The 14,552-nt window shown below is 45.2% G+C and overlaps 1 protein-coding gene across 1 annotated transcript in view; it reads right to left on the bottom strand.

Moving 5' to 3' along the window:
- Window positions 1-427: 427 nt before the first annotated feature.
- Cdon (cell adhesion associated, oncogene regulated) overlaps window positions 428-14,552 on the bottom strand; it is an 86,052-nt gene continuing 71,927 nt past the window's right edge. The window contains exons 19-20 of the mRNA XM_032909338.1: window positions 4,591-4,850; window positions 428-3,971 (exon numbers count right to left, since the gene is read on the bottom strand). Coding sequence (XP_032765229.1) covers window positions 3,808-3,971; window positions 4,591-4,850 — 424 coding nt within the window. The 3' untranslated portion in view covers window positions 428-3,807. The remainder of the gene's footprint in view (window positions 3,972-4,590; window positions 4,851-14,552) is intronic.

The following is a 14,552-nucleotide window of genomic DNA, read 5'->3' as shown; positions in this document are numbered from 1 at the left end:
AAATGTCTACACCTTATAGAAAGGATTTTGCTGGTTTTCTGGTCAGGGAAGATAATTGACTTCTACTATTCAGGGGAGTAAAGCGAGTTTCCTTGGGGGTGCTACTACAGACACTATGGGGAGAAGAACCTCCTCTCTCCTTACTTTCCCATCCTTCTATCTCATGCTAAGCTCCTTTTGGGGTCCCTCAGACTCCCTCGTAGACAGCTGCTGTGGTCCTGCTCCCTCCTAATACTGGCAGCCACAACAAGGGAGAGGTGGCTGGGTCCTTGGGTGCTCTAAGGGACTTTGCAGAGCAGGGCAGAGGTTCTGGAAAGTTTCCAAATGGGACAACTCTTACTCACATGCCACTCTGTGCCCAAAAGTGTGTGTGTGTGTGTGTGTGTGTGTGTGTGTGTGTGTATCCCTCTTCACAGGCGACTGTGTGTGAAAGCAGCATTCTCTTTTAATATAAAATCATGTCAACCAAATAAAACCGGTCAAAACTACATCACTTAGAGTATGTACAATTTCACACATAATAGCACAACTTTAAGGAAAATAAAACATTTTTTTTCAATATAGTACAAAACATGCATCTCAGGGTCAATGCGGTCAGAGCGAGCCATACAGGTAAAGGACAGTTCCACACAGTTTCCTGGTAGTGCTGGGGCTGACACAGAGAAGTGACGTCATCAGCCTGGAATAACAACTGTACAAAGAGAACCCAGTAAAAACCGTTCAACAGTGAGATCACCTCAATAGTTTAGAGTGACGCAATTAACCTATACCCTGTATAGCACCTGTCACCAGAGTCGGCTACGTAATTGGTGAACACAACCAGGGAAAGGTGACACGATTTACCAGGCCTAGGGAAGTTTAACGCTAAAGGAAGACTCACCCAATACATGAAGAGGCCCCTACCAGGTTCATGGCCAGTGAGCCAGTTGAAGGTTAAATCTTCACGGGGTTAGGAGAGGGTAGGAGTTGGGTGAGGGTAAGGGGAGGGTGTCAAAGAGAGATTCCTGAAGATGATGTACTTGGTAAGAGCCCCGCCAGTTTGGGATGAGGGTGGACAGAGGGAAGCCCCACCAGCTGCAGTCGGAGCCTCACAGAGAAAGTTCGCAGCAGGGGTGGACAATGCACATGTTCTGGACTGGTTCCATGGAGGGTGAACCATAACACTTCCAGAAAGCAGGTAAATGGGGCATGGGTGATGGGTCAGGTAAACTGGGCTCCAGTGCGGGCTCTAGCTCACTCATGAGCTGAGAACTTCATGCCTACTCTGTCTATTTGCTGTGGGGGTCAGATGAGATAACAGTAATAAACAGGGAACTCAATAAACAATTATCCCTCCACAAGTGCATGCCATTCCACGTAGGAATGACTGGTGACCCCCCCCCACACCCACCCACACACATTTTTCCTATGTCCTCTTGATTCCTGGAGAAGTGACACTTGCTACAACCATTTCTGGTGACTGTGCAGAGCATGAAAGTTCACAGAAACTCACACTAAGGAGAACTCAAACTCCTAAATATAAAGGCAATTATATAGATTTATATTTATATTTTATATATCTCAATATATAAAGCCATTTTTTATAAATAAAATACAATAAAAGGGTTAACACTTAAAACAGCGTTACTAATCATAAATAAAGCAGTCCACAATGAGATTGCCCTAAAGGTAAGGGAATTTCATTATCCTCGTGGGCAAGCCCCACGTCAAACTCAATCTTTAAAAGCAGTTCTGACCCAAGGCTCGTGCCGACCTACCTGTTTCATGAGTCACAGTGAACAACTGATTGCCCACGGACATTTGCTTCCTGCTTTCCTAAACGCCCTGCTCCGAGACGGCTTAGTTCCAACTCAACTGGCAAAGCGCACAGTAGGTCTCTATGCCATCCTTGGCAAGTCAAGATGTAAGGCTACAGCTAAGCACCTCCAAAACTAATTGCAGATGTTTTACACTATGGCCATGAACCCCAGGATCATAGAACTTGCTTCTATAGCACCCCGCTACCCAGCTATGGAATTCTATTTACTGCAATTTTACAGAAGGAACTCTTGCGCAGTGGCTCTGCTGAAACAGCACACACTCCCACTAGCAGTTCTATTTATAAAAGACACAGGCATACGTAAGGGAATACTGACGCATGTATATAGAGTTGATTAGTATGGTACCGTATTCTCTTTCGCTTTGCGGGAAACGAAAACAAAACGTATCCTGGAATTGTTTGATTCTGCATAAAGAGAAATAATATTGGTTCCCTTCCCCCTGCCCCACTAAGGGATACACCATTCAAAAGCAGATCTGTGATCCACTAGGGCTTGGTTCAAGCTGTTGAAATGCATGTAAGCCTTCCAAAGACAGCTGCAATGTTCTTGTCGCTCAGAGAACAGTAACTGACTGCGTGGACCCTGCAGACTGAAGCCAGAGTTACTGCTCATAGTGATGGCGGCCAGAAAGACTGTCAGAAAAATGCCCTCAAACCCTCTCTCACAGCTAAGCCTTCCCTGACATTCTGCTGCAGTTTGGATACTGTCTTCCAAAGCCTGTGTGTTCGAAGTCTGGTTCCCACGGCAGCATGTTTCGGAGGTGGCAGACTCTTGAAGAGGGGGAGTGTGAGGTTGTCAGACCATTGAGGCATGCTCTCAGTGGAGCCTTGAACACTCCGCTCCTCCCCGTCCCCCCCCCCTGCTTTACAGTTTAAGCTTTTTCGCTCTGCCATGCATGCCCACCATGATATGCTTCCTCAACACGGGTCCAAAGCTACAGGTCTGTTCAGCCACAGCTAGAACTTCTAAAACTGGGAGTCAAGACAACCCTGTGTTATAAGACAATCACCTCAGGAATTCTGCTCTAGTGGCAGAAGGCTGAGTCACACATGCTCGCTCAGATCCTCCAGGATACTGTCAACACTGGAAGTGACAAAAATGTCAGCCTTCAGGTAGTGTAAACACCACAAGCAGTATGGGACAGAGGGAAGAGCTTCACTTAGAGGTCCCTTCAGCCCTCCTCTTTCTTGAGGCATGTAATATCCTTCTCTTCAGACTATCAGTTTAAAGGCCTCACTTTTGTATTTATTATATACCTCTGCAAGCAGTGCGAAGAACTCATGGTGGCCATTTTGTAAATTAAGATAATAGGAGCAGTGGACCATGAAGGCATTAATTTTCCTTCTGAATCTGGTTCCCTTTCTATATAATACAATAATCCAAACAGACTTTACATGTTTCTGTGTTCATAACAACACTGGCTAGTTTGATACCTAGAAGATTGATCGCTACTTGTACCCAGGCACAGAGAGAAAATAAGTCAGTATTAGTATTTTTCTGGAAGGTCTCAAAAGTGTGTCAGCTGGGTTGGCTATTATAAACATATGATCACAACTATGGTTGATTTCTAAATGTTCCCAAAAGTCTGACGACATGGGAGAGGTAACAGTTTTTCCATCTAGGAACGACTGGACAAATGTGAAATGGCTTGGGCAATCCTCTCCCCACAACTGAACAGGCCACAAGATGGAAGCCTGCCAACTGACGGCCCCGGGAGACACAGAATGATGCCCTGCTCTCCAGATGATTAAAAACTCTGCATAAAAAAAAATAGGGGGAGGAAGAAATGGAGAAGGGAAAACATAAGGCATAAATAATATAAAAGGGCGCACATTTTAAGATACATTCATGACATTACTACTACCAAAAAATAAATAATGGTTTTCTCTGATTCGAATTAATGTCCTTCACACAGTTTGTCCCCAGGCCTGTGTGGTGCAGTTACTGGCTTGCAGTGGGAACATGAAGAGGCCGGCTCACATTCCTCTCAGGTCTCTTGGGCTTGCTGAAGGACCACTGACAGCCCGTCTAGAGGGGGGCCAGGAGGACACCACGCCGTCTTCTCACTGCAGTCCTCCAAGACAGGTGACAAAATAAGAGGACTCCAACTGAAAACTTTGTCCTCTGCTTCTGAATGACTGCTGCTGTCTCCTGAAAAACAGGGAGATTTGGGTACATTGCGGATTAATAAACGGGCTTCATACAGCTGTTTCTGAAAACAGTATGTTGAATAATAGAGAAACACACAAAAGGGAGTCCTGCTTACGTGTGGTTTGGATCCGAGGAAGAAAGAACACTTTAAAAACCTATGTAAGTCATTTGAAAGTATAATGATTCCCCTACGAGCCCCTAAGAAAGTTTATATTCCTATAGACAATGCAAAGAGACGCAGGGCCCATGCTCATAAAACGCATCATCCCAGCAGGTCTGGTACTAATAAGTCCACACCTGTTTGAATAACTTCCCATGATGCAATGGGATTAGCAACCTGAGCCATCTGCTGCTACTGCAGTCTGAGTGTGTTGGACCTCATGGGATCTGAAAAGCTAAGCAGGGTCAGCTCTGATTAGTATTTAGATGCTGTGCTGATGGGTATAATGACAGAGAAGTTCCAAGAATCTCTTATCCACCTTTATCTTTTCGTCCAGTGCCCAACGTTCCCACCCAGTCTTCTATGTGTTCTGGGAGCCGAGCACAGGTGTGGCTTTCCTGACACAGCTTTCAGCCCACCAGGGACCAGGAACGGAAGGAGGAAAATGGCTCCCTGTACCTCTGTTGAACTCTGCTGTGTCTTCTGTGGAATCAGAATTGATGTCGCTTGTGTTGTCCTGGCGGCATGTACGCTGGGTAGGTGCTGGTGCCACGCTGTCCTTGAGGCACTCCTCAGGTACCTGGCCACCATCAGGAACTGTGGAAACTGGACACACAGGGAACTTCATGACACCGAGGGGCTTCATTTCCAGCCCATCCTGAGGATAAGAGGCTACCACTGGGACCACAGGAAGGGGACTGTTGGTTTTGGTGAAACACCTGCAGATTTAAGCCGAGAAACAGAACTGAGTGTTTAGGGGCATCAATAATTAAAATAAGCTTAAGTTAAACATATTGAATGCTTTGTACTCAGTAACTCTTAAGATTTATGCTTGAAAAATAACTAATTGACTCATTAGGATTGAGAAATACCGAGACCCTGAAAACTGCGGTTGTAGTGGACGATGATAGGAAAATGTTCCGAAGGAAAACCACCCAAGGACAGAACCTTCCACGATGACCCAACTCATGTACTTCCTGTATGCCCCTGTCAGGAAACAACTCCCATGTCATTAACTAGTCCCTAAACACAGCAGGCAGAAGGAGGACTGAGGGAGAAAAACAAAGGAAAGAAGGCTTGGGCACACGGCAGCCACACGGGAGAACAGGCCTTACGACAGTCAGTATCAGGGGGAACCCGTGAGGTCAGGTGGCGCACTGGTTTCCTTTCTCAGTGCTACGACAGAGTCCCAACAACAGCCACGTAACGAAAGAGGGGTCCACTCTAGGTCCAAGTTCACCGGTGTGATGCACCACCGTGTGGATGGTTTGGCGACAGGACTGGAGGTAGCTGGTGACACTGCATCTGCAGTCAAGAAGCTGGTGCTCCATTTCTCCTCTCTATTCAGTCTGGGACTCGGGTCCACACTCACTGCGGGTCTTTCCACTTTCCAGTTAACCTGGCCCAAGAACTCCCTCACAGCCACGTTTACAGCTTTGTCTCCTAGGTGATTCTAGGCCCTGCTACCTGACAGTCAGTATTAACCCCTCACAGTTGCTTTCCCCAACTCAGACTAGACATTTGGAAGCCAGCAGTTTTAAGATTTTTTTTTCCCCCATTGTCAAATTAGTTCCCTGGAATTTACCAGTTCTACTTCATTTCAAATCCATTCTACTTTTATTTCCTGCCTCCAGCTTCATCCTGGGTAATTTCTGTGACCCCGCCTCCTAGGTCTTTGGTTCTTCTGTTGCCTCTTCCAATGGCTGTCGAGCTCACTCTGCACACTTCCCATTCACGTACCACAACTTCTCAGACATGAAGTTTGGATTTGGATTTTCCTCGGCTGAAACGCCCACGTGTTCATTTCCTGAGTGTTTATTTTCCTGTAAGTCCCGAACATATTTATAATATGTATTTAATGCCACTGCGTGCTAACGGTGAGGTTTGGGCCATCTCAGGACCTGCTTTTACTGTCCTGCTGTACTTCCCAGGAAGCACCATATTCTGTTTCCTTAGGTGTACAGTAATTCTTTTTCAAACTCGACTTCTCTTTGAGCTTTCTGTTTGTTTTACTGTCGGTGAACTCAGTCTTCTGACACGTTCCTTCTCAGGCCCCTACCCGGAGACTCAGGCGAAACCCAGAGTGCCTCTGAAGGAGTGGGTTCTAGTTTAGGTTCTGCCTGAAACATGGTTAAACTGTCAATGTTTCATCACTGCCATCTGTTGAAGATCAAGCCGTTCCTCTGTTACTATCACTTTTTTTCTTTTTAATTTCTAAAATTGGGACTAAGAAAAGTTTACAGTTGAGGCTCTGCTAGGCTTTAATGTAAGGCGGGCGGGGAGGGACAGAGGTGAGCAGCTGCGTGGCTGAGATAGGCCGTTAGAGAAACAGAGACCGGAATTCTTTATTTCCATCTTTAACACATGGGAGGGCAGGTTTCTGGGACAAACAAATTAGGAAAGGAGTTGGGTTCTGGTGGCTCAAAGTCATCGGAAAGACCAGCTCTGAGCAAGAAGATAGAGATGAGTCTGAAAGAGAACCAGACAGCTGTTAGTAAATTGAGTCATTAACTTAAATAAATCCAACTTTTCTGTCAAGTAAGAAAGCACACTGACTATACAGTTAATGGAATTCACACATCAGGGATCTAATTTTAACTTTAGATGGTATGGCAAAAATATGAACATGGCCCATGTTTTCTCCATGCAGGTCCAGCTGAAGGAACAGCAGGTACAGACGTGAATACGCTGCAGTTAGAACCAGAGCCTCGGCTTGGGCGCGTCACGCCTCAACAGAATAGGGCGCTACTTCTGGTTTTCTCCCGTGGCTGTTTTATTCAGCTCAGAACTCTTAACAGTGTTCACATGATCAGTGTCTCCTCCCACTTTGCACTTTGTTGTTAGCATCTCCCACTCTCGTACTCAGTGGACCCCAAAGTTCCCCTGTGGACTCGGCACATGCTACCCGCAGGCTCTGAATATGTTAAAACACGGGGTAATGTAAAGGTGAAGTCATTCTAGTTTCAAACTACTATTAGACAGAACTCAACGAGTGTATGGGCCTTCATAGATACGCTCCTATGGAAGACTCCTCCAACTGGCAAGGGCTGTGGTAGGCACTGTGCATAACAAGGTAAAGACAGCAGAGGTCCTGTTCCCAGACTAGCAGAGGTAAAGAAGCAAATAGATGCGACCACATGTCGGGATATGGAAGGAAGTAGAGGAGACCTGGGGCTTGGCAAAGGACTAAGGGTAGGAGGCGCTGGGACTTCATAGCTGAGGACCTGGCATTAGTATTAATTATGAAATTGGGGAATTTAAAAAGCTCAGAAATATCACTGGTCAGGGAAATTAGAATGCTACTGTGACTTATTGAAAGTATTTCTTCTTTTTTTTTCGGAGCTGGGGACCGAACCCACGGCCTTGCGCTTGCTAGGCAAGTGCTCTACCACTGAGCTAAATCTTCAACCCCGAAAGTATTTCTTAAAATTTATATTCCAGGCTCCTGGCTGTTTAGTTTATAACGCAATATCTGTCCTGCTAATAACCGATAAAAGGTTAGAAAATTTTTACTTTTAATCTATTCAAGGTATTGAGAGTTACTAAAGTACTTATGTGGCTAAGGGTGTAGAGACGGTGAACGTGACTGTCAGAAGGTCAGATGCTCCTGAGGCATCTGCTCAGCTGAGAGCTGACGAAACTCTGTGAGCTCAAGAACTGAGAAGCTCAGAACCTGAGCGGAACTTCTGGAAGCATCAGGGCTTGGAGGGCAACACTGGAGTTCAGGGCCTGTGAAGAAGAAACACCCACAGGCTTTTCACTGGGGCCCTCAAAGGGCTACATCCTAAAGGGAAGACTGAAACAGGAATAGGCTGGGCCTTAAAAAGGACATGCACGTGTGGGAGCGTGTGGTGTGTGCTCAGCTGTCTGTGCAGGTGCACATGCATGGCCTTTTGTGCATGCCAAGGCCAGAAGACAACATCTGGTGCCTGCTCTATCACTCTCCACCTTTTCTTTGGAGAGAAGGTTCCTCATTGAATTTGGAGCTGGGCTGGCAGCCTGCAAACCACAGCAGTCCTCTTATCTCTACCTTGCATAGCACTGGGGTCATAGGTACACTTGCAGCTGTGTCCAGCTTTTTACACGGGTGCTAGGGATTTGAACTTGGTCCTCATGCCTGTGGAGAGAACACTGATACTTGTTGATCCATCTCCCAGCCCTTGGATGAGGTTTTTACAAAGCCTAAATTATATCAGTTTGACTCCAGTTAGGCTTCAAGTGATCTGGCCCTCGCCCAGCTGTGTGGCTAAACATACAAGTAAACCCTTTCTGGAAGAAAACATCTTCTAGAGCTTATACTAGTTTACACGAGTTACGCAGAAAACAATTCCTAAAAACAGAAAACAAGTATTAAAACAAGAAGGAGAGAAAGCAAGTTGAGGGTGGAGAGATGGCTCAGCAGTTAAGAGCACTTGTTGCTCTTGCAGGGGACCTGGGGTCAGTTCCCAGCATCCACCTGGTGGCTCACAACCACCCAGAACATCAGTCCAAGGGGATCTGACTCCTCTTCTGACTTCTGGTAGACGGTGACAATAGTGTGTTGGTAAAGGTCTCCAGGTTGAAGAGCATCAAATGAGTAGCATCAGACAGAAGAAAGAAAATATAGACATGAACAAGTAGCAACAGAGGCTGGTCTAGAAATTTAGAGTTGGTACTGCCTGCTGATAAGCATCAATTATAAAGCCTTAGAGGGTTTTAACCATTTTAGAACAAAAACATATTTACAAAGGTCATAAAGGATTCATTTCAGGAAGAAATGGACTTAAACTATTCTACAGCATTTATACTATATGGGAAGTAGGCTGAATTCTTATTTGTTTGTTTGCTTAGTGTTTGTGTGTGTGTGTGTGTGTGTATGTGTGTGTGCACGCGCGCACGCACGCACACACGCACGCACGCACGTGTATATCAGAAGACAGCTTGCTAGAGTTGTTTCCCTCCTTCTACCATGTGGATTCTGGGAACTAATTTGGTTGCCAGGCAGACATCTTTGTCCCCTGAGCCTATCTTGCCAGCCTCTTGTATGAGTTCTAATGTGTATCAGACTCTGGCTAAAGTCATAATGCCCAGTGCCAAACCCTTAAGTGATGTTCAGTAGGACTTTAAAAATGTAAAATAAATAAAAAAATTATTAGCATTAAAAAGCAAGTAAGTTATTAAGGAACAGCATTAGGCTCAATAGTACAAGACTATTCTCACAGCCCATACCTAACATGAGGTAAGACAGGGATATGAAAGCCGGAGGGCCTGGCACACTTTCCTTTTGCTGTTTGCGTCACAATACTAGTTATCCATTCTTGTTCGGTATTGATTTGTGGCTAGATCCTTTTTCTAATATCTGTTGCCTTTAGTGTTAGCTGGCTTAAACGTCGGTCTCTTAGAGGTCAGCAGAAGCACAGGCAGACACCTGACCTTTATGGTGTCACATGTGCTGAGTAAACTTCTTTCTGGGGATCTGAAGGTAACGTAAGGTGCTAGGAGCCTGAGCTTAGAGGAGAAAGAAAAGTTCGTGTAAAAGAATCAAAGTTAAGCTGAGGGGATGATAAAAAGTATACTTGCCAGAATCTGAAAAAAATAAATAAATAAAAGCAAGGCAGGGCCCTCTAAATAGAAACGCTACAAATAAAATGAATTCACACAGCAACTGAATGAATTTCATCACGCTGAAATAACAAAGTGCCGGGAACTCACCAGACAGCAAGAGGCTTCTTCTTTCCTCTTGGTTTCTCTTGTCCTGTGCTCTTCTTTAATTTAAAGCAAGTTGTAGATGGGATTTCTGAGTGAAGTCTGAGGGCTTTTCAACATCACGATTTCTAAAGGACATTGGTCAGCGTGGCCTGAAGTTACATTCACGGGGCAGGATAGGGGGCCGGTGAGACAGAAGAGCAAGGGCCAGCTTCTACAGGGATGGCCGCTGATGTAGGCTAATGTGCCAGGAACACATATTAAAGACGTTCGGAAGTGACAGCTCTTGGCAGGAGGACGTGCAACTTCCTGTAAGAGTTCTTTAGTATCTGCTTTTCAGGTAAGTAGACACTCCTTCGAACTGTTCCTCTCCCACAGCAGGGATCAGAGAAGGGAGGACGGTAATATCATTTACATTTGTAAAGTAGCTATGACCCAGATTTCACCATGATAAGCCATAATGATTTAAAATTTTCTAGTACACTGAATCTTAACTCAGGATCTGCAATTAGCCACTTAGCTAAGCAAATGTAAGTGATTGCACCACCTGCCTGCTAGTATACTTCCAGATGTCGGTGCCAGCGGAAAACCAGCTTGGACTTGGGCTGGGCGTGTGGAGATAAAAGCACATGGTCCACAGAGGGCTACGACCTCTCTTTTGCATACGATCAGGAGCAGCACGAGGGAGCGAGCCTGCTGCTGCTGATGCGCTCGGGCATTTTCTAAGGCAATAACGAGACTGTGACTATGTAAATTAAGACACCAAATGTCCACGGAGTGAGGAAGAACAGAACATTCCGTAAGACACTCAGAATGGCCTTTACAGTTCACACTGACTCAGTAACTTTCACAATCTGGGGCTTCACAACCTTCGAACGCAGTGCCTGCGGGCAGACTGTGGAGTCAGTGTTTCTGCAGGGCTGTCAGCAGCCCGAGGGAAACTCCTCTTCTTCATTCTATAGACACCCAAGTAAACGGAACTCTGAGCGTCCCATCAGATACAAAGTGGGTGATTCTGTAAGAGCTCAGAGGTCTAGGACTTGTCAGTTTACAAGACCTGTCAGTTTATGAGACGGAAGAATGACTGGTGTAGGAATCACAAAAATAACGAAATACTCTGTAAAAAGCAATCTGAACAGCAAGAATGGAATGAAAAAGAGAACTGAACAGAAGTTTAATTTTGCATTTGGGAGACCATGGAGTATTGGTAGTCGATTAAACATAATTTGGGTATTTCTGTAAATTATGCAGACAAATGTTTCCTGAATGAGTATTTCCCTTCTGATTACATGCTTGGATACACTTAAGCAGAATTATAATGGCTATTCTGATCAGATGTGGGGACAAGTTTTACGTAAAGCCCCTTCCCCAACTTTTTTGCAGTACTGGGGATTGAACCCAAGACCTCATGAATGCCAGGTAAATAAATAATCTAAGCCAGCCAGGCCCTCTCTCTTTCTTCATTATCCTTGAAGGCAAGGAGTAAGGATCCATGAGCCACCTGAACATTCAATGTTTATTTTCGCGCACGTGCCCTGAAGACACACCATGCAATAATCTTTGCTGTTTCTTCTGATCACAGCTAGCTCTCTTATTGGCTGCTCTATTTCTTGCTTGTGGGAACAGATAAGTTGCTGTACAACAGAACCCTCACGAGCTTCCTCCATGACCATGACCACTCTCACCGTCTACAGGGTTGGGTTCTGTGATGAGACCATCATCACGATGGGACTTTCCTTTAGAAGTTAGTTTATCAGTTATGTTCACACACAGGGCAGGGTGGCAGTGAGTGCTGGGAGACAAAAACAAAAACAAAAACAACAAAAACAACCAACCAAACAAAAACAAACAAAACAAAAAACAACCAAACAAAAAACAAATGAACAAACAAAAAAACAAACCAGCAAACACACACACACACACACACACACACACACACACACAAACCAAAACCAAACAAACACTGCTGCTATTCAGTTCCCAGCATCAAACCAGATGGCTCACAATTGCCTATAACTCCATCTCCTCAAAGTAGACAGATCACCACAGGTGAGAGAGAAGCTGACCCCTGGACTTTGTGCTTTCTTCCGTTGGCATTATGGATAGTTCTGAAGTTGCTAAGTGGTCAGAAAGAAGAGAAGGACTGGGTTATGAAAAAGCGACTGCGCAGAGGACATGTTTAAGTGTGCTAGACAATTAGCAGCCACCTGGGTCCATCAAGCCCTCTCCAGAGACTCCTATTATAACTTAATATCCTCACCTCATCTCTGCCTCGCATTTTCATCCGAGCACATCTGACATGAGCCGCGGAAGGACACTCCCAGGCAGAGAACATAGGGACATTCAGGATTATCACTCCACACAAACTTGGCAGCCATCTGTGATATCTGATTTCCTAGCACTATCCCCAGTGGCTTTCTTTCTCTTGATTATCAGCCATTCTGCCCGGACTTCTTTTTCTTTCCCCAGATGAACTATAGACATTTTTCCACGCTGATTTTTACTTCCTGCCCATTTCCAGTCTCCCTAGGACCCTTAAAGTTAATCTCTCATTCTTTCCTGATGGGACCTCCATTCACTCATCTGTGAATTTCATCAGTGTCTTCTCTACTCTCTCTTACAAATTATCAAGACTGATGGCAAATAGACCCAATTTAATGTCAATTCCTTCCCATTAAACTAGCCGAGCAGCTAACAAACCACATCTGATTGCATATCCAGAACTGTACTGTTTTGTCTGAATTGAGGAGAAGAGAAAGGCAGAAAGAATTTGATTTATTTGATTACAAGCTGTTTAACTCTTGAAATGTCGAACAGCACAACGTTTTCTCAATTATGTCTTTAGTGGAGGGGATGCTGACCAGCATAGTGGTTTCTCAATTACATTTTCAGTGGAGGGGACTGGCTCCCTGCAGGGCTGCATTCAACAGGCCTCTTTCTACAGGCTGCAAAAATCCTGAGGTTTTATTTTTCAGTTAAGAGAACAGAGGACCGGGGTTGGGGATTTAGCTCAGTGGTAGAGCGCTTGCCTAGTAAGCGCAAGGCCCTGGGTTCAGTCCTCAGCTCCGGGGGACGACACGGGAGACAGAGGACCTGGGTTTCCTCAGCTCCGAGGAGGGGGGCAGGGGGAGGGACAGGGGAGGCCTGGCAGTCATTTACACTCCCCGAGATGTAACAACTCTCCCTAGGCTGCCCTGGGATGTAACAGTTCTCCCTAGACCGCCCTGGGATGTAACAATTCTCCCTAGACTGCCCCTAGACTGCTCTGGGTTGTAACAATTCCTCCTAGACTGTCCTGAGATGTAACAATTCCCCCTAGACTGCTAGAGGTGTCTTTCATCTTGCTTGTTCACATTTTTGTTTTGTTTTGTTTTGTTTTTTGTTGGTGTTGTTGTTATAGCTGTTTGTCTGGGTCTGGCTGTCTCAATGTAGCCCTGGCTGTCCTCGAATTCACTATGCAGACCAGACTGGCTTCAAATTCACAGAGATCCTCCTGCCTCTGTGTCCTGAGTACTGTAATTAGAGGTGTGTGTCACCACATCCTGTCTGCCTCCAATCTTTTCATATCAGTACTCCACTTATGCCAATAGAGTTGATCTCAGTCTCTCCAGTTACTGCTAAAATGGAGGGATGAGAAAACGGATTCATCAAGGGTGAATGACAATTTGATTCCTAACTCTAAGAAACGCATTTGGGTGTTAAACCTGAGAAGGCAGAGAAAAAGGAAGAGCAAGTTACAGGGCGGGTGAGGTGATACAGAGACTCTAAGGAAGCCCTGCCCAGTTCTTGGGTACCTGTGGAATAAAAAAGAAAATTCCAGGGCTAACCTCTGCTCTCAAACAGCACACTGCTGGGCAAGGAGCTTGTTCAACCCTAGTTTTCTGTTTCCTAGTGAGATGGTTGCGCCCGGTGATAGAGACGTACCCTTTCCCCAGCCTCTTCAACAGTATCTTACTTAGTTATAAGATCTCATACCCACAATGCCTCTCACTTCCCTTCTAAACTGTGCCTACAGTGTTCTTGAAGGCATCATTCTAGCTGCTAATGAGCTGCTTAAAGTCTTTCGCTAGCCTGCTGTGGCTCTGGAGGACATGGTTCATTACCGAATGAGCCGCTTAGCTCCACTACATCCTTCCCTCATGAAGGACGTCAGCCGTCAGCGCCCAGGAGCAACGTGTCAAGCGGCAGTGAAGACTATCCTAAGACTGTGAGCTGAGACATACATTTCCTCACTTCACAGGGGGAAGAGGGTGTTACTGATTTAATTCAGGGCTTTGCCCACACCAGGCAAGTAACCCATCACTGAGTTCTGTCCCCAGACTTTTGGGGTTTTAAATTTTTATTTCTAAGATGAAATATCATGACATTGTCCAACCCGGCCTTGAACTCACTCTGTAGTTCAAGCAGGCTTAATTAAACTTACAATCCTCCTGCTGCAGCTTTTTGAGTAGTTGGTATTACAGGTCTGTGCTGCAAGGCCTGTCTCCTTTCTTCCTTTAAAACTGTTCCCCTTAGGTGTTTGTCATAGAAGTGTTAGGCTGACAGACCAGATACCTATTCTCAATCACAACGTCCATAGCATTAGAAATGGGAAGTTAATGATTCTATTTTCTGAAAGACGAAGGTAGCTATTCATGAATACAACTGTGTATCTCTGTGTGTGTATGTGTGTGTATCTGTTTGTCTCTGTGTATATCTGTATGTGTGTGTACATATGTATGTATGTATGTATGTAT

This window comes from Rattus rattus, chromosome 8, assembly GCF_011064425.1.
Source record: "Rattus rattus isolate New Zealand chromosome 8, Rrattus_CSIRO_v1, whole genome shotgun sequence".
In the NCBI taxonomy this organism is placed as follows: Eukaryota; Metazoa; Chordata; class Mammalia; order Rodentia; family Muridae; genus Rattus; species Rattus rattus.
Note: the sequence above shows the minus strand (reverse complement) of the source record. Positions and strands in the feature narration are given on the sequence as shown.